The sequence below is a fragment of the Rhinopithecus roxellana genome, chromosome 5, assembly GCF_007565055.1.
Source record: "Rhinopithecus roxellana isolate Shanxi Qingling chromosome 5, ASM756505v1, whole genome shotgun sequence".
NCBI classification, from domain to species: Eukaryota; Metazoa; Chordata; class Mammalia; order Primates; family Cercopithecidae; genus Rhinopithecus; species Rhinopithecus roxellana.
This window is the reverse complement of record NC_044553.1, coordinates 46,357,276-46,383,752: the sequence shown is the minus strand read 5'-3', so window position 1 is coordinate 46,383,752 and position 26,477 is coordinate 46,357,276. Positions and strand designations below refer to the sequence as shown.

General features: G+C 38.4%; 1 protein-coding gene across 9 annotated transcripts in view; it reads right to left on the bottom strand.

Annotated features, from left to right (window-relative positions):
- Positions 1-5,682: 5,682 nt before the first annotated feature.
- The window catches only part of RNF111 (ring finger protein 111), a 118,781-nt gene continuing 97,986 nt past the window's right edge, over positions 5,683-26,477 (bottom strand). For 4 of the 9 annotated variants that reach the window (XM_030930924.1, XM_030930927.1, XM_030930926.1 and 1 more), the window contains 7 exons: positions 21,671-22,019; positions 18,706-18,858; positions 17,173-17,299; positions 13,384-13,476; positions 11,993-12,088; positions 10,528-10,655; positions 6,302-7,951 (listed from right to left, as the gene is read on the bottom strand). In XM_030930924.1, coding sequence (XP_030786784.1) covers positions 7,834-7,951; positions 10,528-10,655; positions 11,993-12,088; positions 13,384-13,476; positions 17,173-17,299; positions 18,706-18,858; positions 21,671-22,019 — 1,064 coding nt within the window. In that variant the 3' untranslated portion in view covers positions 6,302-7,833. Of the gene's footprint in view, positions 7,952-10,527; positions 10,656-11,992; positions 12,089-13,383; positions 13,477-17,172; positions 17,300-18,705; positions 18,859-21,670; positions 22,020-26,477 lie in introns of all 9 variants that reach the window. The other 5 variants (XM_030930929.1, XM_010374245.2, XM_010374246.2 and 2 more) reach the window with 3 other exon arrangements.

The window sequence follows — 26,477 nt, the reverse complement described above, 5'->3', positions numbered from 1 at the left end:
CATTCCACCCTGGGCAACAGAGTGAGACTCTGTCTCAAAAATAAATAAATAAATAAATATATATATTTGACCAAACTTTCCCATCGTTCTTAAATGGCTCTGTTACTTGGGTACGAATAATCAGTGTGGCTGGACAAGCCTTATGTAAAGTTAAATTCCTAAATTGCCTCAATCCCTATTACCTAACAGGAATAATTGTAGCTACTATGTGAAAAGATGTTAGCCTATCCATAATCATCCTGCAACTAAAAATTAGGTATCCTATGAAAACGTCTTGGAAAAGAAAAATGGATGTTTTAGTGCACTGAAGTTGTAAAATATTTTTGCTTTATGTTGACATGTTATCAAAAGATACAACCATAAAAGTGACAAATCTTGCTTACTCGTGGGGCTTTGTAAACAAATGTTATGAATGGTAAAGTGCTTTCTTATTTTTTTTAGTCAGGGTCTTGCTCCGTTGCTCAGGCTGGAGTGCAGTGGCGCCATCATGGCTCACTGCAGCCTCCTACTCCTGGTCTGACGCTATTCTCCTGCCTCAGCCTCCTGAGTAGCTGGGACTACAAGCATATGCCACCACTCCCAGCTAATTTTAAAAATTTTTTGTAGAGACAGGGTCTCACTGTGTTGCCTAGGCTGGGTATAGTGCTTTTATTAACTGACTTGACAACGTCAAAGTTGAGTAATTGAATTTGTATTATCACGTTTTATCTTTTTTTTTTTTTTTTTTTTTTTTTTTTGAGAAGGTATCTTGCTCTGTTGCTCAGGTTGGAGTGCAATGGTGCAATCATGGCTCATTGAAGCCTTGACCAGCCAGGCTCCAGTGATTCTCCCACCTCATCCTCCTGAGGATCTAGGACCAGTGGGGTGAGCCACCTCGCCGAGCTAATTTTTTTATTTGTAGAGATGAGGTCTTGCTCTGTTGCCAGGTTGGTCTCAAACTCCAGAGCTCAAGAGATCCTCCTGCTTTGGCCTCCCAAAGTGCTGAGATTACAGGTGTTAAAAATGAAGGTAACATTTTGTTTTGTACTTCTCACTGCAACTAACCTAAAACCTTACACACAAACTTTTTGTTGTTGTTGTTTTGAGACAGGGTTTCCCTCTGTCACCTAGGCTGGAATGCAGTGGTGTGATCACGGCTCACTGCAGCCTCAATCCCCTGGGCTCAAGTGATCCTCCTACCTCAGTCACCCAAGTAGCTGCGACTACAGGCATGCGCTGCCATGGCCGGCTGATTTTTAAATGCTTTGTACAGATGCGGGTCTTACTATGTTGCCTAGGCTTATCCTGAACTCAGGGACTCAAGTGATCCTCCTGCCTCAGCCTCCCAAAGCGCTGGAATGACCAACCATGCCCGGCCCATCCATGTATTTCTTTTTTTCAAATATCACCCTGGGAGGCCGGGCATGGTGGATCACGCCTGTAATCCCAGCACTTTGGAAGGCCAAGGCGGGTCGATCATCAGGTCAGGAGATCGAGACCATCCTGGCTAACACCGTGAAACCCCGTTTCTACTAAAAATACCAAAAAAAAAAAAAAAAAAAAAAAAAAAAGCCGGGCATTGTGGCACGTGCCTGTAGTCCCAGCTACTTGGGAGGCTGAGGCAGGAGAATTGCTTGAACCTGGGTGGCGGAGGTTGCAGTGAGCCAAGATCACGCCACTGCACTCCAGCCCGAGAGACAGAGTGAGACTCCCTCTCAAAAAAAAAAAAAAAAAAAATCAAGCCGGGCTCGTTGGCTCATGCCTGTAATCCCAACACTTTGGGAGGCCGAGACAGGCGGGTCACGAGGTCAGGAGATTGAGACCATCCTGGCTAACATGGTGAAACCCCGTCTCTACTAAAAATACAAAAAAAAATTAGCCAGGCATGGTGGCGGGTGCCTGTAATCCCAGCTACTCAGGAGGCTGAGACAGCAAAATGGCGTGAACCCGGGAGGTGGAGCTTGCAGTGAGCCAAGATCTGCACTCCAGCTTGGGTGACAGAGCAAGACTGTCTCAAAAAAAGAAAAAAAAAAAAGGCACCCTGGGAAACCAAAAGTTCCTTCACTGCTGATTCCTCTGAGAACATAAATCATTTTGCCACATGGGCTTCTCTATATGCAAAGCTTTGGTTTGGGGGGGAAAGTAAATGTGTTCAGAAAGCTTGTACTAGATATTCTAACAAAACGATGAGACTTGTTTTACCTCACTGTGGTGGATTAAAGAGTGCCATTTTTATTTATTTTTATTTTTTTCTGTGTCTTCTGTGAACAGGTGTAATCTATTTTCTCTCTTTAAATTTGGGCTAGCCTTATTATTTGCTTTAACCAACAGAATGTGATAGAAGAGATGCTGTTCCAGTAACGGGATTGGGTCTTCAAAGCAGTTTATTTCTCCCTTGGAGTCCTGCGTCACCACCATAAAGAGACTTAAGCTATTCCTTTCTAGAGATGACATTGGGAGAAATGCCCAGTGCATTATCACCTGTCCTAACCACCCCAGCTAACGCGTCAGATATACAAGGTGAGGCCACGTGGACACTCTGTCTCAGTAGAACTTGCAGCTGAATGTAGCCACATAAGGAAAACGTCATACCACAGTGAAAGGTGAGCTATGCCTGCCCCGCACTGCCCAAATCACGCAACTGTGAATAAATAAATGTGTTTTATAAACCACTCAATTTGGGGATGCTTTGTTACAAAACAGGTAACAAATACACTTACCTGGGGGTATTCCCAGTCCTTGCACCAAATAAGCTTTTTGTTTGCTGGAATAGTCTTATCATCTTGGTGTCACAAGGGGATCACAGTTTAAGAAAACAGCACAGTATCTGTGATTTCTGATCATTTGTAAACTGAATTATCACTAATGTTATCCTGGTAGATTTTTCATATGGGAAATTCAAGTTGCCTTCGTCATTTCAAGGAGATGTTTTGGCATTTGGTTATCTCCTGCAGGCACAAGAAATCATCTGGTGCTGAACTATGGATCAGATGTAATTGAAAGCCTTAGGAAGCACGGAGGCCATTCTGATAGAATGTTTGCCACAATCATTTGAGGTCAGGAGTTCGAGACCAGCCTGGCCAACATGGTGAAACCCCATCTTCACTAAAAAATAAAAATAATTAGCCAGGTGTGGTGGCAGGCATGAGTAATCCCAGCTACTCGGGAGGCTGAGACAGGAGAATCGCTTGAACCTGGGAGACGGAGGTTGCAGTGAGCTGAGATTGCACCCCTGCACTCAAAAAAAAAAAAAGAATTTTTGCCCACAGAAGTTTACATGTTTGAAGGTGGGTCTTGACATATGGAATAAGAATGTTTTCAAAATTTGTACACAAATTCTTGGCTATACCTTTCTTCAAATGGTGCAACTTAGTTCAGCACCTTGAGTACAGCCTGCCCTTAGTGACTCTCATTTCTAACAAATAGAATGTGGCAGAAAGGACAAAGTGTAACCTCTGAGACTAGGTCAAAAAGTGGCATGTGGCTTCCTCCTGGCTTTCTCTGGGATCATTAGTTCCGGATAAAACAAGTTACCCTGTTGTAAAGACATTCCAGCAGCTCTCTGGAGAGGCTCCTGTAGCAAAGAAGTGAACTCTTTCAGTAGCCACTGAGGAAGTAAGGCTGCCTGTCAACAGCCTGGGGACTCAGCAATCTTAGAAATGGATTGTCCAGACCCAGTGATGCCTTCAGATGACTGTAGCCCAACAGTGTGCAGAAGGGTGGATTTTAAAAAGGATTAAAAAAAAAAAAAAAAAAAAAAAAAAGATCAACCAGATGCAGTGGCTCACACCTGTACTCCCAGCACTTTGGGAGGCCGAGGTGGGCAGATCATCTGAGATCAGGAGTTCCAGACCAGCCTGGCCAACATGGTGAAACACCATCTCTATTAAAAATACAAAAATTAGCTAGGTGAGGTGGCATGTACCCATAATCCCAGCTACTTGGGAGGCTGAGGGAGGAGAATAGCTTGAACCTGGGAGGCAGAGAGTGCAGTAAGCTGAGATCGCGTTACTGCACTCCAGTCTGGGTGACAGGGTGAGACTGTCTCAAAAAAAAAAAAAAAAAAAAAAAAAAATGACTGCAGCCCCAACAGTCACCTTGACCTTGATTATAACTTCATGAGAGACCCAGAAGTAGAAATGCAAAACCAGGCTGTTCCTGAGTGCCTGATCCACAGAAACTGAGATGTTTGATGTGTAAACCACTAAGTTTTGGGGTTACAAAGTGAAAACTATTGCATAACAACAGATAAAACTTTGGGGAGAGACTGGTTTTTTGAGAGACAGAGTCTTGCTCTGTCACCAAAACTGAGTGCAATGGTGCAATCTCAGCTCACTGCAACCTCTGCCTCCCAGGTTGAAGCAATTCTCTTGCCTCAGCTTCCCAAGTAGCTGGGACTACAGGCATGCACCATCATGCCCAGCTAATTTTGGTATTTTTTTTTTTTTTTTAGTAGAAATGGGGTTTGGCCAGGTTAGGCTCAAACTCCTGACCTCGAGTGATCCACCTGCCTCACTCTCCCAAAGTGCTGGGATTACAGGTGTGAGTCACCACCCCCAGCATTGTATGTAATTCTTAAGATAAAAGCTATGACTGAGAGAAAATGACATATTCAATATTGTGACACGTGAAGTTTTCTATATATATATATACTGGCCGGCCATGGTGATGTGGTGGCACGCACCTGTGATCCCAGCTACTCTGGAGGCTGAGGCACGAGAATCACTTGAACTCAGGAGGTGGAGGTTTCAGTGAGCTGAGATGGCACCACTGTACTCCAGTCTAGGCAACAGATGGAGACTTTGTCTCAAAAACACCACCAACAAATATACATAACAACATAGTGTGTGTGTGTATATATATGTGTGTGTGTGTGTGTGTATGTGACACACATATACTGTGTTCCCAGAGGTTCTGAAAGTTAGAAATCAGGATGTATTTTCTACAGATTTAAACTATTCCCATTTATGAAACACTAATAACAAAATGTCCTCAAGAGCTTATATTTTAATTTTAGTGATTCGACTAGTTACAAGTAACAGTTTTTTGTTTTTTTGAGAGGGATTCTCACTCTGTTGCCCAGGCTGGAGTGCAGTGGCGCCATCTCCGCTCACTGCAAGCTCCACCTCCCAGGTTCACGCCATTCTCCTGCCTCAGCCTCCCGAGTAGCTGGGACTACAGGCGCCCGCCACCACATGACCAGCTAATTTTTTGTATTTTTAGTAGAGACGGGGTTTCACCATGTTAGCCAGGATGGTCCCGATCTCCTGACCTCATGATCCACCCACCTCAGCCTCCCAAGGTGCTGGGATTACAGGAATGAACAAATAACAGCTTTTAAAACAGAAGTAGTTTTCTCTAAGTTAGCTGTTACGGTTCAAATGCTGAAGTTTGCTAGCAGCTAAAATAAAGTCACTGGAGTAAGAAAAAAGTTTCAAATTATCATTTATCATTTGCATGTTAACAACAATAAAAATAAAGACTTGCTGACAAAAGAATTTTAGTTTTTATGTATTTGGACAGCTATCACTGAAATGTTCGTTTTGACATATAAGATGCAGCAGGATATGGAAGACACCAAAACAAAGCACAAAAAGTCAAAATGTTCAAAGTCATTTTCTTCCTTACTTTCTTCACTACTTATCACATTTTCCGGTACCTAATGGCGGTAGCTTAATAAGCTCCTATATTAACAATTCAGGTTTATGTCACACTTTTATTAAATAAATTTCAAAGTAACGAAGCTTTGCCTACATTAAAAAAATCAGTAGCAATTATAAAACAAGTCAACAGGTAGTCGTGCATCTAAATCTGATGTAATATTGAAAAAATAGAGAAATCCACCTGTGCTTTACTTGTATTTGGGGGAACATCAAGAGGACTCCATGACATACAGTTCTCCCATCTTACACTTCTTCAATCCCTTGGCACAGACCTGGGGTATTCCAGTGGCAAAGTACTACATCCATTACAGGCTACTTACTTAAAGGAAGCCAGGCTACTTGCTCTTTTCCCCAGTAAGATGGCAGCCATAGGCCACTCAGTCCTTCACTCTCCCCTGACCTCCTATAACCTCGGTTTAATCGTAAGGTATGCTCTTTAAATCCATCGTCCATCTACACACATACTATGTTGAAGCACGTTAACAATGACAACTATGACAGTGTAACATTTACTAATATGAAGAAAAGGGCAAGTAGTCATAACTGAACGAACATAAATGTCAAATTATGCAAATGTCAATTTGAGTGAGATCACTATTTTTGAATTCTGAGATGTTTAATGTAAACTGTTTTTATAAAAACTAATTATGAAACACAAAGACAATAGAAATATAAGTTATTTATTAATCAATCCACTTACAAAGCAGGTGGCTTAATGCAAGCTTATTGACATCTTCACATATGATCCATGGGAACATGTCCTCCACATACAGACAGTCATATTACTGACTGGATGCATTTGCAATCTGGGGCATATTAAGCATATTTAAACAAATAAAATTAGGCTATCCTGTATATGAAAGTATCTTGATAATAATATGCATCCTGAAGTAGATTAAAACTTCCTCCAAAGGAGAAATGTTAGTATGTTAACTTAACTTTATATTCTATATTATGCAGTAAATCTTAACTATAGAAATTAAAAATTTTAAATCAGTGATCGACTCTTGGTAATGTATGAAGTGGGAGTATATAACCATAGCAACAGTAGGTTGACAGTATAATTTGTGCCTCACAGTATCTGCAGATTTACTGTTTTCAAGTTTAGAGAGAAATAAAACAAGAGACATGTAGATTCAGCTGACTTTATTTATCTTTAAACTAATAAAAATCCCTTAAAAGTGATCCTGGGACCTTTAGAAGTTCTATGAATGCACAGATACCTGCCAATGACTTAAATTCCAAATCTTGACTTAATGTGTCTACAAAATCAGTGTAAGCAGATATCTTAACTTTTCGTGCTTAGCAGAAGACAACAAATTCTACATGTCTTTTTCAATTTCCCTAAAATTTTGTTAAATCTGCAAGTATGTACAATCTAGCTAATTGAAATTAATATTTAGTGTTCATCAGAGCTGTTTCACAGCAGCAAAAACTGAATCAGGGAAATAAAATTCTAAATGATGTAGGAAAAAGATAAATGCAATCAGAACAGCAGTCTAAATGTATGATATCAATATTCAACTCGTATCTGCACTGTGTTGAAAGGAAAACGATACACCAAGAAAATTTATACTGATCACTCTGGTGATGTGACTACCACCTGCATCTGATTTAATATGGGTTGTATTCTGTTCCCAGTATTAAGGATGGTATTTAACTCAGAACTCCATATAGTAAATATACAGCAGCCATTTTGTCCTAATTAAGGAATGTCTTAATACACAATATTATCATTTTCTAGAGGATCTTTATACATTAAACTAAAGTACATGATTGATTAAATTAAAGGTTAGTAATGGATAAAAAATTCATAATTATCTAGGCTTGGTACTATGTAAAAAACAAAAAGACCACAAAATTCTACTTACTAAAGCAGCTAATCTTGCCTGCAAGTTTAGGGTCACAAGCCCATAATATGTGCAAAGAAATGCAATACAAGGAACCATGCAAAAATACAGTAAAATGATACAGAAAAATGTCAAATCTAGAAAAAAAAGCTTTTATAAATACATGAAAATCAACTGTATACATAAACTGTAGGTCTAGCATTAGTTGTACCATATAGCAGAGCCAGCACTCTAAGTTCAATGCTTCCAAATCTGCGCAGGTAAGTCATGCCATCTTTGGTTGACTGCAGTACCAGGAAGGATGGGAATGAGGGGGAGGGCAAGAGTTCTGAAACATGGTGTCAACTTTCACTTGGGAGCTGGGCCTCAATGTCCACTCTGCATATGGGGCACTTCTTATTGGTAATCAACCACTGGTCAACACACACTTGGTGGAAAAGGTGCATACATGGAAGACGTCTATTATTGGCAAGAAAACAAAAAGCAAAAATTAATTTTATGATAATTGCACATAGTAAACAAATTATATATGTAATAATTCAATAATGTTTTGAAGTTACCAAGCATCTTTCTCTTCTATAAAAGACAGATTAAATTAGCACTCTGGGCAATATAATATATAAATGATCAAGATAATCAACTTTCAAAGCTACAGGATGAAATTATATAAAATCTTAAAAATTGTAAGAACACAAATTACACTGGCAATTATTCCAGTTTTGTTTTGGTACAAGAGATGCCAATGCCCTGGAGTTAGTAGTGTGTTACCTGTCACATAATATTGCAAATATATTTTTAAATATCAAATCATCACTGTATTTGTAATGCCCTTTAAAAATACATATTATCTCAAATATATATTTATTACCTCATTTAATTCTCTCTCAAAAACATTAGAATTCATGTGACAAATATATAGTAACCACAATTTCCTCACTAAGAAATGTCTTAGTATAATCTTTATACATAAACTTAAGTACATAACTGATTAAAAGTGAGTAATACTGTTTTCATGGAATAATTGTTATATACACTCAATACTGTGCTACTGTTTAACAGGTAGGTTAAAAGGAGATGTAGTGATTTTAGTTTGTTTACATCATGCCAAATTACCAATTACAAATTGAGAAATAAAGCCTCCAAGCAAGAGAGGGTAACATTAATTCTGAGTGTTAACAGTGGGATAAAAGTTACTGACTTGTGTCCATTTCCACTTCTAGCAACTGTTAAAGAGGTTTTTTTTTTGTTTTTTTGGTTTTTTTTTTTTTTTTTTTGAGACGGAGTCTCGCTCTGTCGCCCAGGCTGGAATGCAGTGGCCGGATCTCAGCTCACTGCAAGCTCCGCCTCCCGGGTTTACGCCATTCTCCTGCCTCAGCCTCCAGGCGCCCGCCACCTCGCCGGGCTAGATTTTTGTATTTTTTAGTAGAGACGGGGTTTCACTGTGTTAGCCAGGATGGTCTCGATCTCCTGACCTCGTGATCCGCCCGTCTCAGCTTCCCAAAGTGCTGGGATTACAGGCTTGAGCCACCGCGCCCGGCCTCGTTAAAGAGTTTTTATACACTTTTCAGACTTCCTAATATCTTCTTAAAATAGTAGCTTTAAAAAGTTTCCCAATTATTCCTCGAACAGTATTGTCAATACTGTAAAAGCATTAAGTTCCAAATTTATAAACCTTCATTAGAAATACCATGTGCAAATAACCTTATTTGTCATATGGTAGACAATAATTTTTTTCTCAGCCAACTGAAGAGGTATGACAAAATTATCCTTATAAATTAGGGCAATAATATTACTACACGGTTCTGTTACATATGATATAGAACCTGTTTCATATGGCATTATGCTAACATTAAAAAAAAGAATAGGAAGAAAACAATTACTTAAGCGATTATACAAATAAAATGCCTAAAATTAATATTAGGGTTAACATACTAACATTTGCTAAACAACAAAGGTGCAAGAAGGGAATAGTCCTACTAGTTTAGAAGAAATTTTAGGACAAAACCAGTTTATAAAAGACGCTATAGCCGAGTGCCATGGCTTATGCCTGTAATCCCAGCACTTTGGGAGGCTGAGGCAGGTGGAGCGCTTCAGCTCAGGAGGTGGAGGTTGTAGTGAGCTGAGATTGCTCCCCAGCACTCCAGCCTGGGCAACAGGAAGAGACCATCTCCCAGAAAAGAAAAAAGAAAAAAAAAAAAAAAGATGCTGTAAAACAAACTGCATAAGGCTAATCTGGATCCATTTCAAGTTTTGAAGAACACATAATAACTTTCTAGGACCTCCAAAACCTCTCAAATTCTCATTTCTACAAGATTTACATAAGACAATTTTGACTACAAAATTTCCCTGGCCAAACCTTGTGTGGCCCTAAAATAGGCAGTATATTTCCCACTCCCACACTGGTAACATAGAGACTTTAATCTTTTATTGTTTCACTCACTAGATGAAGCCAGTTCTACCAGTACATAACAGATTAAAGGTGAGTAATATTGTTTTCATGGAATAATTGTTATATATACTTAATATTGTGCTACCGCTTAATAGGTAGGTTAAAAGGAGTTAGTAGCATGTAACATACTACTAACTTCAGGGCTCTTATGGAGAGATTGGTAACAGTATATGCCAAAAGTAATCTTTATTTGGTTTCCAGTTTACTTTTATCCTTTTTTTTAAGAGACAGGGTCTCACTCTATTGCCCAAACTGGAGTGCAGTGTGGTGTGCTCAAAGCTCAACTGTAGCCTCAAACTCCTAGGCCTGAGTCATCCTCCTGCCTTAGCCTCCTGAGTAGCTGGGACTGCAGGTGCACACCACCACATGCAAATAATTGTACTATTTTTCTTTTTTGTAGAAACAGAGTCTTGTTATGTTGCCCAGGTTGGCCTCGAACTCCTGGTCTCAAGAGAGCCTCTGGCCTTGGCCTCAAAAAGTGCTGGGATTACAGGTGTGAGCCATCATGCCTGGTGTAATTTACTTTTCAAATAAAATCCCACGTACAGTTTTGACAATGGATTTTAGATAATTAATTTCTAGTTACCTCACATCTTCACCTTCCTCTAAAATAGACAAACAGATAGTACATTTTTCCTCTGTGTCTTCCTCAGTCCCTTCTTCCCCATCTTGTTTGCAGTGCAGTTTCCTCTGTGAGAACCAATCAGTTGTTACCTTATTAGTAGAGATGACATTATTGAACAACTGAGTAAAGTCTGTGTTTATTTGAAAAACAAAACAAAACAAAACCACATATTCACCCGCACTTTTTTCCCAGGTAAGACTGTCATAAATAAATGGATGAATTAAGTGACTATCATCAATTAAGTATATTTTTAAGATCCTCTAATAATTGGGATCAAAAGCAAAATCAAATTTAACAGAAACTCATTCACTTGAAAGCTATTACTTTTAATCCACAATGAGAATGATAAACAAAATAAACTATTTTTATCCTACCATGAGCATAGATACATAAGTTTTATTTTACTAGTGAATGTTTCAAATAACATCCATTTAAATTAACATTAGTTACAGTATTTAGCTTGGACAGTTGAAAACTTGAATGTACTGGTAATACCTCAATACTCTTTGAAAACAGATGAAAAATACAAAGAATAGTAATTTTCACACTTTATGATTATTCTCTACATAGTATAAAGAAGTCTCCAACCCCTGGGCTGCAAACCAGTACCCGGGTGCACAGCAGGAGGTGAGTGGCAGGTGAGCAAGCATCACTGCCGGAGCTCTGCATCCTGTCAGATCAGCGGCAGCATTAGATTCTCTTACAACCTGTTGTAAACTGCGCGTGTGAGGGATCTAGGTTGCGTGCTCCTTAGGAGAATCTAATGCCTGATGATCTGAGGTGGAATAGTTTCATTCTGAAACTACCCCCTCTGCCACCTATCCACGAAAACTTGTCTTCCATGGAAATTGGTCCCTGGTGCCAAAAAGGCTGGGGACCGTTGGTATTCAGCACTGTTTGCTTTAAGACACGTATTTAACACGTCTACTCCGTAACAATGCTATACAAGCAACTAAGGGTAGAGTGGAAGAAATATACATCAATAAAATGTCCGTCAAAATAAACTACTAGTTAAAAAAATTACAGTACTGCCATATGATGCAATACTGTATAAGCTATTAAAAATAATAAGGATGATCTGTGGGAGCTGATATGGCATGAAAGGCAATCTGCAAACTATGTGGTTACCATTTTTTTTTTTCCAAGTAGACAAAAAATATATATACATATGTACATTATTAGAAAATGCTAAAAAGTATCTGGAAGAATATCTAAATCCTTAACTATGATTTCACTTCTGGGAAGAAGGACTAGGGTCCGCAGAGTAAGAAACTGCAGAGTATATATTTTTTATACTTTCCAAAATTTTTAAACAATATGTCTGCATTACTTCAATAAAAATGTCATTGCTAGAATCTACAAATTCAAAAAAAGGCATATATGCATTTCAGTAACACTCTAGAAGCTTCACTGAATAAATTCTTACCTTCTTATATTTATGTGGATATGTACATCTTTCAATTGTCCCCTGGGATGCTCCACGATTGACATTTCCTAATCTTTCTTCCAAATGAATCAGTTCCTGAAAGTGAAAAATAGTGAGTGGTAAAAGCCAAGATGATTATTCCTTGAACAGTATTGTCAACATTGTAAGAGAAATAAACTTCCATACTTAGAAACTTGCAATATAAATACGGTGTTCAAAAAAACTTACATATGACAACTGGTTATTTATATACTTATATATTAAGTATATACATAAAAGTTTATATGTTGTCCAGGCTGGTCTCAAACTCCTGGCTTCAAGTGATCCTCCCACATCAGCCTCCCAAAGTGCTGAGATTACAGGTGTGAGCCACCATGCCTGGCTTAATGTTTCTCATACATAGTAAGGCAAATAGTTGTTTATAATGTTTTCCTCAGCCAACTGAAATGGTACAGCAAAAGTTATCTTTATAAATTACAACGTTACCACATGGTACTACATGAGTCAGTATGTATGTATGCATGGAGAAGATGAAATCATTCTAGTAAATTAAGGAACCAAATCAACAATAGTTCTAAGTCACACTGACTCCAACTTCCAAACTGACATAAAAAAAAACACAACAGGAGCCAGGTGCAGTGGCTTGCGCCTGTAATCCCAGTACTTTGGGAGGCCAAGGTGGGTGGATCACTTGAGGTCAGGAGTTCGAGAGCAGCCTGGCCAACATGGCGAAACCCTGTCTCTACTAAAAATACAAAAATTAGCCGGCTGTGGTGGCGGGCGCCTGTAATCCCAGCTACTCGGGAGGCTGAGGCAGGAGAATCGCTTGAACCCAGGAGGCGGAGGTTGCAGTGAGCTGAGATTGCGCAACTGCACTTCAGTCTGGGTGACAGAGCAAGACTCCGTCTAAAAAACAAACAAACAAACAACAAACAAATAAAAAAAACCACAACCAAACTTTAAATCACATTCGAATGAGTTGTTCTTCCTGAAAATTCAAACAAGACATTTAGCTACAAAGGGAATTACTTAGGTTTTTTTTTCTCTACCAATTTCTCTAAAAATTTAGCTGAGTCAAAAACATTAGGTTCCCTATCACATTTAATGGTATAGTTATTTATCTGACATTTATATTAATACATTTTTATATTCTTCTATATTATTTTCATTGGCTCATCTTTAAATACTTGGGTAACTTTTGACCCTACGATTAGTATTACTTACAAATACTTCTGTAACTCCCAGAAGCAACATCAGAAAATCACATATTTTACTGCCTTGTGATTCCCAGTCACTGTAGCAGTCCTACACAATTGTGTATAATAGTGCATATATCCTCTCTCTGCATTAAAGATACTACGACAAACATATTCATTTATTTTATTACATACCTCAAAATTGCCCCTGAAAGGACCTCTGAATGATGTTCCATCCAATCCTGATGAAATGTAACGGATGTGAGGATAACCTGCCATATCAGGAACCTATTTCAACAGAAGAGATAGGCTAAATCAATTAAGAATAGACTTGTGATTTACTGTTAACACTGAGTAATTCAAGACCTTCAATGTTTTCAATTCAACTGCTCATAAAATTCAACTTCAATAAGAATACATAACTCCAACTAAGCATTCTGTAACAGGTTTATAACTTTAGAGTATAACCTAACTCTCCAAAATGCCCAAACTTAAGCCTGATGCTCTTAGTAGCTCAAACTTGAAAAGAGTAAAATTGTCTTAAGATCCTGTCAATTTCAGAGGGCTTTGTTAAAACAACAACAAAAAATGCACACAATTTTCCAACAAAATTTCACTTCAAGATAAGTTTTTTACTTCACTTCTGTTAAGCTTCCTAACAGCCAAAGTACCCTATGCCTTTTTTGCTTGATTGTATTAGGGAAAGTTTTAACGCTGTTTTCTAATTTTTTGTTAGGTATAGTCAATCTTCATTATTTATGGATTACATATGTGTCAACTGACCCACAGGCTAAAATTTACTTGTAACCCCATAATCAACACTTGTGCTTCCAGAGTCATTTGTGGATATGCCCGGAGGCAAAAAATTGGAGTTGCCCAACATGCAACTCTGTTCTCAGCTGAGGTAGAACAGGGCTCTGCCGTATTTGAGCTCCTACTATAAACCAGTGTCTTCTTTGCAGTCTGTTTAGTGCCATGTTTTTCAGTTTTGTACTTTTTGTTGGTAATTGTGTTGTTTAAAATGGCACCCAAGCATAAAGTTGAAGTGTTGTCTAGTGTTCCTAAGCAAAGAAGGCTGTAATACACCTTATGGAGAGAATATGTTTCATTCAGGTATGAGTTACACTGTTGTTGGCTATAAGTTCAATGTCAACGATTCTACAATATTTTTTAAAGTTGTCTTTAAGCAGAAACACGCATAAAAAAGGTTATACACTGATTAGTTGTGAACAGAGGCTTGCAAGACTCCCATATTTGCTAACTCAGTGTTTGCAGCAACTGTATAGATCATAACTGCCATGCATATTGAGAGTATTAGGAAAGGGCAATTCTGAGATACAGCACCATTCTTCCATCTTTAAAAATAAATCTCCAGCATTACTTTTTAATTATCCTACAATGAATCACAACATACTTTAAGCAGAATTTATAGCTTTAACAGACACTCATATGTGGAAAACAATTTAAAATAAGTAAGCAATAACTTTTAACCTTCAATAGTGTATAACTTAAATTATTTACAACTTTTCTTATAACCAAGATCATTACTACTCAGCAGATAACCCAACATCCTAAACATCTTCAAAGAAATCAGAAAGGAACTCCTGCATCCCAAATTATCTAAATCTTCCCTTACCCTGAAAAGCCTCTCCTCCCTAGTCTCGTTCCTCCAGCCCTTATGGATAAGCTTTTCTCCTATTCAAACTCAATCCTTATCACCTGCTCCTAACCTCACCTGTTCACCCTGGGTCATGCTTACTTAACTACTCCCCACCAAGCCTCCCTTCAGTATCTTCAAACAATTCCTCTCTAATGGTTTTCTGTCCTAAACCTAAAAATACCTTAAGTTTCTCCAAACCTAAATTCTCTACTAATCCTGGAATTATTGCCAACCAAACAGGGCTTTCCTTCACTTTCCTTTCACAGCCAAGCTTATAAAGCAAGAAGTCTATATTCACTGTCTCCATGTTTTCACTTCCTTACCGTCCGTAACCTAAGCAGTGCCCCATCTACATCACTCACCATTACTGAACCATTCTGACACAAAAGACCAATAACCACTCTAACGCCAAATGCATGAAGACAATGAGGATGGAGACCTTTATAATGATCCACCTTCATTTAATGAACAGTAAATATATTTTCCCTTCCTTATAATTTTCTTAACATTTTTTCTCTACTTTATTGTAAACTATCACTATCTATTGTAGATTATCAAGTACGTATAACATACAAAATATGTGTTGATCAACTGTTTATTTTAGCAGTAAGGCTTTCGATCAACAGTAGACTATTAGTAGTTAAAAGTTTTAGGAACTCAAAAGTTATACTCTGATTTTCAACTGTGAGGAGGGTCAGCAACCCAGCCTCCACATTGTTCAAGGGTACTTTACTTTCTGATATTATTTTATCTTTGTTTCTCAGCTTTTCAAGCCAGTTCTCAGAATCCTTTGTGCGAGGCATAGTATTATCATCTAAATACAGTATTGTCATTCTCTAAGGTTTTTTCACCCTCTTGTCACTCTGCACATTTTTCCTGAAAACCTAATCCTCTTCCATGGATTCATTACCTCCATATACTGAGAGATCAAAACACATCTTTCACCCAAATATCTTTGGAAATCCAGACCATAAGCTTAACTTCCTATTGGACATTCAACTTTGATTTAGATTTAGTACATCCAAGACCTAACTCACCTAGCCCCTTCACCCAAACCCTAAATATCTCTCAAATGTGTCTCATCATTTTTATGCCAACTACGATTGCTTTCCTTCAGGCACTCATCAATATTTACCTCTTCTACTATAATGTCCTACCTGGTTTACCACATTTAAATCTATTTTTCCACATAATTGAGGAGGTGATCTAACTATAATCTGATTAAATGACTCTAAAATCATAAATTTGATCAGAACATTTCCCCTTCAATGGTTTCTGAGTTCCAGTTTCTTGGTAGAACAGTTTTATTTCTCACTGCTGCCTGACCTCACTCCTAAAATGAGAAACACCAGCTTACTTGGAGTTCCCAGGGCTTGTGCTATTTGCTACATCTTTACATGCTGTAACCTCTGCAAGAGCACCATTCCAAAATCCAGTCTGCTTAGAAGTCACATGTACCAGAAAGCTTCTCTGAAAGCTTCCCTGCAGTGCCTCTACCCACAACAACACAAAACTATTCCCTTTTCTGTACCACTTATATAACAAGTATGTAATACAAATAGCTAACGCAATGTATGTTTTGCTGAACTTGTTCTTTAGCACTTACTTTAAAAAATCTGAACCTGCTTAAATAAGATGTAAAGAATTAGTATAATCTTTCTGCAGATTAGAAAATCAGGCTGGGTGCCCTGGCTCAAGCCTGTAATCCCAGCACTTTGGGAGGCCAAGGTGGGCAGATGACTTGAAGTCAGCAGTTTGAGACCAGCCTGGCCAAATGGTGAAACCCCATCTCTATACTAAAATTAGCCAGGCATACTGGCATCTGCCTGTAATCCCAGCTACTTGGGAGGCTGAAGCAGGAGAATCACTTGAACCCAGGAGGTGGAGGTTGCAGTGAGCTGAGAGATCATACTACTGTACTCCAGCCTAGGCGACAGAATGAGACTCTGATGAAAAAAAAAAAAAAAAAAAAGAGAGAGAGAGAAAAAGAAACGTATGACTGCATCAGAATGGATCTATTACCACTTATGGCAAATTAACTGAAGCACAGTATGCTTCTGACAGTGGATTAAGAGTGCCTTGGTATACAAAAAAATCCCACACTTTTCTGTCATTTTGTACATTAAGAGTACATTTTATGATGCAAATTATACACACAGATTTTAATACATCTAATAACTTTTTATAGCACAATTTTTAGCTAACAAGATTACTCTCAAATTCTGTTAAAACACCTATAACTAATATAGTAAAATATTTCCAATAAAATATTTAGAAAAGGAACTTTTAGAACATGTCAAAATTTTGAAAATTTTCCATTTTACCATTAAAGGAAGAGCTCCTAATTGTAAGTGATGAAGTCGAGGAGGTGCGTGATAATGGGCCAAGTGAGGATGCAATGCACCAGGTGTATAAGTAGCTGCAGTCACTCCAGCTTCAATTCCCAGTTCCCTGACAAAAGGATGAGAACAGTTTAATCCTCCTTAGGGTTTCTTTTCTTATCAACAGACATGGGGAGTTACGTTTACACTTAAAAAAGTAATCTAAGGTTTCTTAACTTACAAAGCTGAGGAAAGATAAATTAGCCCAAAATATTTAACTAATAATTTCAAATTTATTTTAGAACTGAAAACTCAATTTTTAAATTTTGTGACAATGAGGAGCAAAGCATTTGTACTTGGTTTCACAACTTACAAAGGAAAGAAACATGGCTACAAAGGTCCCTTCCAAGTTAAAAGCCTGATTCTACTTGAGGAGCATACAACACAGAATTTACTTTTTTGGTGTATCTGAATGTTACAGATGCTCTCTGGGTTTTTGTTTGTTAGGTATCAGCTCTTGGTTGTTGACATTAAGGACAATTAGAATAGCAAACTCTTCTACATCTTATAAAAGAAGGGCAAACAAAATTTTAGAAGGGGTAAAACTGTTAAATGCTAAATCTTCATTTATTTATTCTCATTTTATTTTCTGCCTCAAAAGTCATTGTGGTTCAAGATCTCAATGAATGCCCATACACAATGGATTCAGAAAAAAAATTTAATGAAAATCTGCCCTCATTTATCAAGGAAAGACTACAAAAAATTGGAATGAAGGCTGAATTTCCCTTGTCAATGGCAGGTGAGGGTGGTGAAGCAAATTGGAGTACAAAGGTGGGGGTCAGATAAAGAAGATGTGAAAAGTAGGATCAGTCTAGGGAGTTAACTTTGGTGGTATCCCTGAAAAACAGGAAAAAAGGTCCACTCCTCTTACTTACATGGGAACTCTAAAAAACCTAAACTCACAGGAGAGAGTAGCATGTTGTTTATCAGAGGCTGGGGAGGTGGTGGGGAGTCGTGGATGAGGAAAGGGGAGATGCTGGTCAATGTGTACAAAGCTTCAGCCAGGAGGAGTAAGTTCTGATATTCTACTGCACAGCATGGTGACTACAGTGAAGAATAATGTACCGTATATTTCAAAACTGCGACAAGATTTTAAATCTTCTCACCACAAAGAAATGATCAATATTTGAGGTGATAAATATGCTATTAGCCTGATTTGATCACTCCACAATGTATATATGTATTGAAATATAATGTTGTAGTACCTCCAAAATACATACAATTACTATTTGTCAATACACATAAAATAACACCTAAAAAAAAATGTTCTACTCCTGCTTGATATGGTTCCCTGCTCCAGCTCCTATTCTTTCCTCTCCAAACCGCTATCTGCCCAGAGGCAGTGTCTCACAGTTAAACTGGGGATTAGGTTTCTCCACATCACCCTTCTGCAAAGCAATCAATCACAAGGCATCTCTTCCAATAGTTTTGCCACAAGCTGTGAAGCATTGTTTTGAAATTAAACAAGATACTGACCAGGCAGACCTCTCTGGAGCCTGTCGAGGATGTGAGGACATAGTCTGAGGCACATGAATATGATGCCCATGACCATAGTTTGGGTGCATCCTATGTGGATGGGGTGGGGGGCGTTCATGTGCCCGCCTGGAAACACAGAACACAAAAAGACCACTGGAAATAATTGAATAATTGGTTATTTCTTTTCTTAATGTAGAAAAAAAACCCTAGTATTAATACTATAAACATCTACAGTCATAAAATAAATTTTATAACAATACATTATAAAAGTACATAAAATTATTTAATTATTAAGAAATCAAGAAACCATCACCTCCTCCACAAATTCTAATTGTTCATTTATTCCAGTGCTTCCAATTCAAATATCATACAAGGAAAAAGGTAATTTTAACATTATCTTGTATACTTTCTTTACAAGAGATATCTTAAATAGGAGAATAGGAATAGAAATAAAATTTTTAAAAATTAAATACCCCAGGCAAACATTGCAGGCACAAATAAATTATTTTATATAAACATTAAAGCAGGACAAATTGAAACCTTAATTTTGCTTCATTTACTCTTATATTGCAAAGACATTCAACTATTTTAATGGACGAAAGTTTAAGAGACAAAAATGTTAACCTTGTGCATTTTTTTTTCAAAACACATGTAATACATGTTAACACACCTAGGAAACTTATATTTAGCTCCATTCATACTTTTTTTTTTGAGAGGAAGTCTAGCTCTGTCACCAGGCTGGAGTGCAGTGTTGATCTGGGCTCACTGCAACCTCTGCCTCCCAGGTTCAAGGGATTCTCCTGCCTCAGCCTCCCGAGTAGCTGGGACTACAGGCGCGTGCCACCACACCCAGCTAATTTTTGTATTTTTAGTAGAGGTGGGGTTTCACCATGTTGGCCAGGCTGGTCTCATCTCTTGACCTTGTGATCCGCCCACCTCGGCCTCCCAAAGTGCTGGGATTACAGGCGAGAGCCACCGCACCCAACCTCCATTCATACTTTTTATTCTGCATCCCAGTTTACTGTATTTTCTCTTCCTGAACTCAGTTAACAGAAGACACTAAAACCAACCTAATTTCAGGGATTCATTTTTTGTTTGTTTATTTATTTATTTATTTATTTATTTATTTATTTATTTATTTATTTTTAAGAGGCAGACTCTTGCTCCAGGATAGCTCAATGTAACCCTGAACTCCTGGGCTTAAGTGATCCTCCCACCTCAGCCACCTGAGTAGCTGGGACTACAGGTGTGTGACACCATGTCCAGCTAAGATTCATTTTTATAGTCTAATAATTTTATATTAGTTTTTAACACATTTGCAGATTTTGCATGTTTATTCTAAATAACATTTTGCCAGTTACTGGAGGATAAGACTCTTAAACTGGCAATTTTCTACATAAAAGGCAGCAACAGCCAGAGATTTGGGATATAATCTTAAGTGACAGAACTAAAGCAAAAAGTTACACAAGAGCTGGATCATTAATTAGATCAAGAGTTTGGCAAACAGGTTACGTGAAGGATAAAACAGGAAATTTTTTCAGCTCTACAGGCCATACGTTCTCGTTGTAACTACTCAGTCTTTGTAGTGTGGAAACAGCCACAAACAATAGACACTTTTTCAGTTTGTTTGTAACTGAAAAACTGCAGCTGTTTTCCAATAAAATTTTGTTTACAAAAATCAGTAGGCAGAATTAGACCAATAGAGTTTGCTGCTCTAAATAGGAAAATCAGATCCTGAATACTCAAAAGAAAAAAAAAAGGATTTTCATAAATTTGAAGTACAGTATTTTCACTGTCAGGTTTTGAAAATTCTATTAATACTTTTCTTCCCTCTGGTTAGTAACATTCAAATCTTTGATATCTTTAGATCTTGTTCCTCAGAATCATCCATTTTAACACTGATTTTTACTATGAGATATTGCAGAAACAGACAAAGTATTAGTTCGCATCAGACCAGTCTGGGTATTTTTTTAATTGGTTTGCATAAAGAAATTACCCTGGGTCACATGTAAAACTGGTCAGATTTTACTAAATAATCTGGTATAAACTTGCTTTTTCAACACATACAATTTAGGAAAAGGCAGGGGAAGATTCTGGTTAGCAAAGAATCAATTTCTTAGTGAACTGAGGATTTAGTATAGTTACTTTTTTGGGGAGAGAGGGAGAGACAGGGTCTTGCTATGTCACCGAGGCGGCAGTGCAGTGGCATGATCATGGGAGGATCATTTAAGCACAGGAGTTCAAGGATACAGTGAACTATGGTCACACCACTGCACTCCAGCCTTGATCCCCTGGGCTCAGGCGATCCTCTCATCTCAGCTTACCCAGTAGCTGGGACCACAGGAGTATGCCACTACGCCCAGCTACCTTCTTTTTTTTGTAGAGACGAGGTCTCCTTTATGTTGGCCAAGCTGGTCTCAAACTCCTGGGCTCATGTGATCCTCCTGCCTTGCCCTCCCAAAGTGTTGAAATTACAGGTGTGAGTCACTGCAGCCACCTATCTTTTGTTTTCTATTGTTGTTAAAGGAGACAAGGTCTTGCTCTATCACCTAAGCTAGAGTGCAGTGACACAGTCATAGCTCAGCTTTGACCTCCTGGGCTCAAATTATCCTTCTCTCTCAGCCTCCTGAGCAACTGGGGATTACAGGCATGAGCCTCACCCAACTTACAGTTACAAGTTATATTATTTCTAAAGACTTCGTGGTTTTTTTTTTTTTGGTTGTTGTTGTTGTTCTTTGTTCTTTTTTTAAAAAAAGAAAACAACAACAACAAAAAACAGTATTTCACTGTGTTGCCCACATGGACTCAAACTCCTGGGCTCAAGCAACCTTCCTGGCTCAGCCTCCCAAGCAGCTGTGACTACAAGTGCATGCCACCATGCCTAGTTAGATCTCAGAGTTGTAAAGACCAATGGAAGTAGAAGAAAAAGCAAGCCTGACTTTCTTTTTAAAAATGTGAAACATACGTTGGATGCTGCATCATCCTCCTCCTTTGAACTTCCATCCTCTGCATCACTTCATGAGGATGCAGGCGCTGTGCTGGAGGTGCTGTGGCTGGAATATGGTGCGATATTGGCTGGTGTGTAGGAGGAAGATGCTGAGGGATTGGTGCAGCTGTACTGGCTAAGTGAGTTGGTGGTGGGGGTGCCACAGGATGAGATGTTGCATGAGAAGATATTTGAGAATGGAAAGCATGTACGGGATGAGGAATAACATAATCCACTTGAGGTGGAGGCTGAGTCTGAGGAGGGGGATTTCCATGAGAATGCGGGCAGGCAGAAGCTTGATGATGAAGTGGCCTTGTCAAAGAGGCATCTGCAAGAAAAATATTTCAAGTATATTACACAGGCACCATGCAGTTGAACATATATTGCTATTATACATTCCTATTGTACTTTTAAAGATATTAGTAGATATTTTATTTTTATGAATACTTTATCAAGTAAAGTATTCAAGCAACTGCTCAAGCAACTTGCTCCCTTCTTAGAACAATCTTGGATGTCTTATGTCAATATATATTACAATTTAACTTCACTCACAGCTTCACAACATTCTATTATATGAACACACCAAAATGTACTGACAAAATCCCCACTGATAAAAAAGAAATCCAAATGCTATGATAAATATCTGTGTATGTGGTCCCTCCTGCACTCACTCTTTCATTTATATACATGTATACACACATACATAGAGATCATTTCTGTAGCATAAATTGCTGTAAGTAGTTGTGGGACAGAAAGAAAAAAATAAATTTAGATGCCAGTTGATAAAATACCCTTTCCAAAAGGTTGCCATAATTAATATTTCCATCAAGAGTACACAGGAAGGGCCGGGCACGGTGACTCACACCTGTAATCCCAGCATTTGGGGAAGCCAAGGTGGGCAGAATCACCTGAGGCCAGGAGTTCAAGACCAGCCTGGCCAACATGGCGAAGGCCCGTCTCTACTAAAAATACAAAAATTAGCTGGGCGTGGTGATGCACACATGTAATCCCAGCTACTCAGGAGGCCAAGACAGGAGAATTGCTTGAACCTAGGAAGTGGAGGTTGCAGTGAGCCGAGAACATGCCACTGCACCCCAGCCTGGGCAACAGAGTGAGATTCCATCTCAAAAAAAAAAAAAAAAGGAGTACACAAGAAGACCTGATTACCCCCACACTACCACTAAATTTTTTTTTTTGAGACGGAGTTTCACTCTTATTGCCCAGGCTGGAATGCAATGGTGCAATCTCGGCTCAATGCAACCTCCGCCTCCCAGGTTCAAGCGATTCTCCTGCCTCTGCCTCCCAAGTAGCTGGAATTATAGGGATGCGCCACCATCCCTATACAAATTTTATTTTGTATTTTAGTAGAGATGGGGTTTCTCTATGTTGGTCAGGCTGGTCTCAAACTTCTGACCTCAGGTGATCCACCCGCCTTGGCCTCCCAAAGTGCTGGGATTACAGGCATGAGCTACTGCGCCCAGCCCACTACCACTAAATTTTTAAAATAAATGCCAATCTGAGAAAAATCTTTTATTTCTTGACCACTTGTATTTCTTCTCAGAATTATCTACTTACATGCTTAGCCTATTGTATTATTCACCTTTTTCTTATTGACTTATAAGTATTCTTTGCATATATGGAAGCTCTGTCATAATAGGGTGTAAACATTTTTCCAAACTGTCTCTCTCTCTCTCTTTCCGTACCCCATGTTATCATCCCTGTGCTACATTAAGATGAAGGAGGCATATTTGTTTCCCAATAAATATGGAAGTAAAGTCCTTAATAAGATGGTTCCTCGCATTTCTTCATTCTACATCTTTATGTTTCAAAGTGACTGCTGAAAAATCCCTCTGAGGAATACACATCTTCCTTACTCTTAGAGATGTGGCCAGACAAGAGGTCTCTGCCCTCCCCCAGTGAGCCCTGCTGATGGAGTTTCTCTCTTGTCACCCAGGCTGGAGTGCAATGGCACAATCTCAGCTCACTGCAACCTCTGCCTCCTGTGATCAAGCAATTCTCCTGCCTCAGCCTCCCGAGTAGCTGGGACTACAGGCACCTGCCACCGTGCCCGGCTGATTTTTGAATTTAGAGATGGGGTTTCACCATGTTGGCCAGGCTGGTTTCGAACTCCTGAGCTCAGGTGATCCACCCACCTCGGCCTCCCAAAGTGCTGGGATTACAGATGTGAGCCACCGCACCCCGCCAATCAATGTTATTTCTATAAACCAAGGAGAATTCATGCCAAACAACTTTGTCATCCTTGCCCCCTTCTGCCTATAAAAACTTGCTTGTAGGAAAGGCCCAATGCAGCACACCCCACGGCAACTTAGAAGTTTGTTCTGGGCAGTTGTCCTTACTTTCACTCAAGTAAACTCTTTAAAGTTTAAAAAAAAAAAAAAATGAATCCACTATGTTTATGATTGTTAACTATCCTTTCTCAAATTCACAGCATTTTTTCTAGTTTCAAAGTGTTATATTTGTGTAATCATTATGCAAGACAATATTCACAAATATTACAAAACAAGAAGTTTTGTTTCAGAATGAGTACATTTAACTACTCTTAAGACATCACTTTAATTCACTGTTTATCTAAACAAAATAGGTTGCTGATCATTTTAAGACTGACATATTCTACATTCCCAAAAACCTTTTCCCTTCCTCTATTTGTGTTCCCAACAGTTTAAAAAAAAAAGTCTTGATACTGTTTCCTAGACATTCAACATATCACTTGCAGATGTAATATTATGATTTGTTCCAACATTTACTCACTACATTCCTATAGCTTTACAGTGTAGACCATTTGCTTTATGATTAATTATAAGTAGCCTTACCTGTACCTCTCTCTCTCTTTTTTTCTGAGACAGAGACTCGCTCTGTCACCCAGGCTGGAGTGCAGTGGTGCAATCTCAGCTCACTGCAACCTCTGTCTCCTGGGTTCAAGCAATTCTCTTGCCTCAGTCTCCTGAGTAGACGGGATTACAGGCGCCCGCCACCACGCCCGGCTAATTTTTGTATTTTTAGTAGAGACAGGGTTTCGCCAGGTTGGCCAGAGTGGTCTCGAACTCCTGACCTCTGGTGATTCACCCGCCTTGGCCTCCCCAAAACTGCTGTGATTACAGGTGTGAGCCACCGTGCCTGGTCTTTTTTTTTTTTTTTTTTTTTAAGAGACAGGTTCTCACTATGTTGTCCAGACAGGAGTACAAGGATTATTCACAGGTGTGATAACAGCAAACTGCAACCTTGAACTCCTGAGCTCAAGCAATCCCCCTGCCTCAGCAGCCTCTCGAGTAGCAGGAAATACATATTCATACTACCAAACCAGGCCTTACGTATCTTCTCAATACATCTTATTAATAAGATAGCAAAACTTTTAAATAATAGCATTTCAAGTACAGTTGTTTTATCACTTCATCAAGACCATAAACCTTTCAAAAGCAAGGAGAGACATATTCTTATTGCACAAGTATTGTTGTTATACATATAAATGTACTTACAAAACAGCAAACTATTCATTTGGATCCAGGTATCACAATTTATAGCCAATAGAAATTATTTCCATTTTACAAGTGTGAAGAATGTAAGGACAGAGAGACTAAATAACTTATCCAAAGTCACTAAGCTAATTAGTGAGAGCTGGGAGGTCAACTCAAATCTATCCAATTCCAAAGCTAGTGCTCTACTACACCATACTGTCTCCCCCAGTTCATTCTGGATGAAAAAAGTTTAAGAACCACATGTTTCACAAGTGAACTAAAGCATACAGGAAATGTTTTTTAAAAGCATGGATGAGTTGGGGAGAGAATACAGACACTCCTTCAGGAAAAGAAGCTCAAAACAAAGTTATCAAAATGTCTCTAACAGAACATAATACAATTTAAATTTCCTACCTTCATTCTCTTTAATACACCCCTAATGAGGTGTGTAAATTGATGCAGTCCCTTGGAGAGAAACTTAATAGTATTTATTTGAAAGCTTATCCCTCTGACATAACAATCGCATTTCTAGGAAGTTATACTATACATAAACTCAACCATAAATAACTTAAATGTCCATCAAGAGAAGACTGATTTAATATACAATGGACTTTATGGGGGTATTAAAAACCAATGAGCTTCATTTGTATGTGCTAATAAGCAAAAATCAAGATATACTGTTAAATTTAAAAACAAAAGGCAAGAAGTAGAATATGTTTGATTTCCCAGTTTTAAAAGGTAAGACATATACATATCTAAGTGTACAAAGAAAATTTCTAAAAGCTTTTATACAACAGTTGCTACCTCTGATATATTAAGATTAGTAAGCTGTGCAAAGAAGCTTTTAAATTCTCATTTTATATTACTCTGCATGGTCTGAATGTTTTAGAATGTAACAAATGAGTCTAAAACATTTATTAGGACATTTTGAAAGGAATGAACTTACCCATAAACTGCTTCAGTGTATTATTTTTAAAGGATAGGGCAGAAAATTACACATATTGAATTTCAAATAAAAGATGATCAATTAAAAATGAATACCATCAAGTATTACAAAATAGGCCGTGCATCACAGTGGTGCTCATACAAAGAATGGGCCCACTGGTCAACGCTTTGTAAAAACTGTTTCTAAATCTGTTTTCCAATTTATACTTTAAATTTTAAGTTGCATTACTGAGAAGGTAAATAATATATTACCAGTCTCACTATATACATTCTGGGTTGATCCCAGTTGTGTCTGCAGGATGCAGATTTTTTTAAATGACTGGAGTAGAAGAAAAAAATCCAAGAAGATATATAACTGAAAATTACCC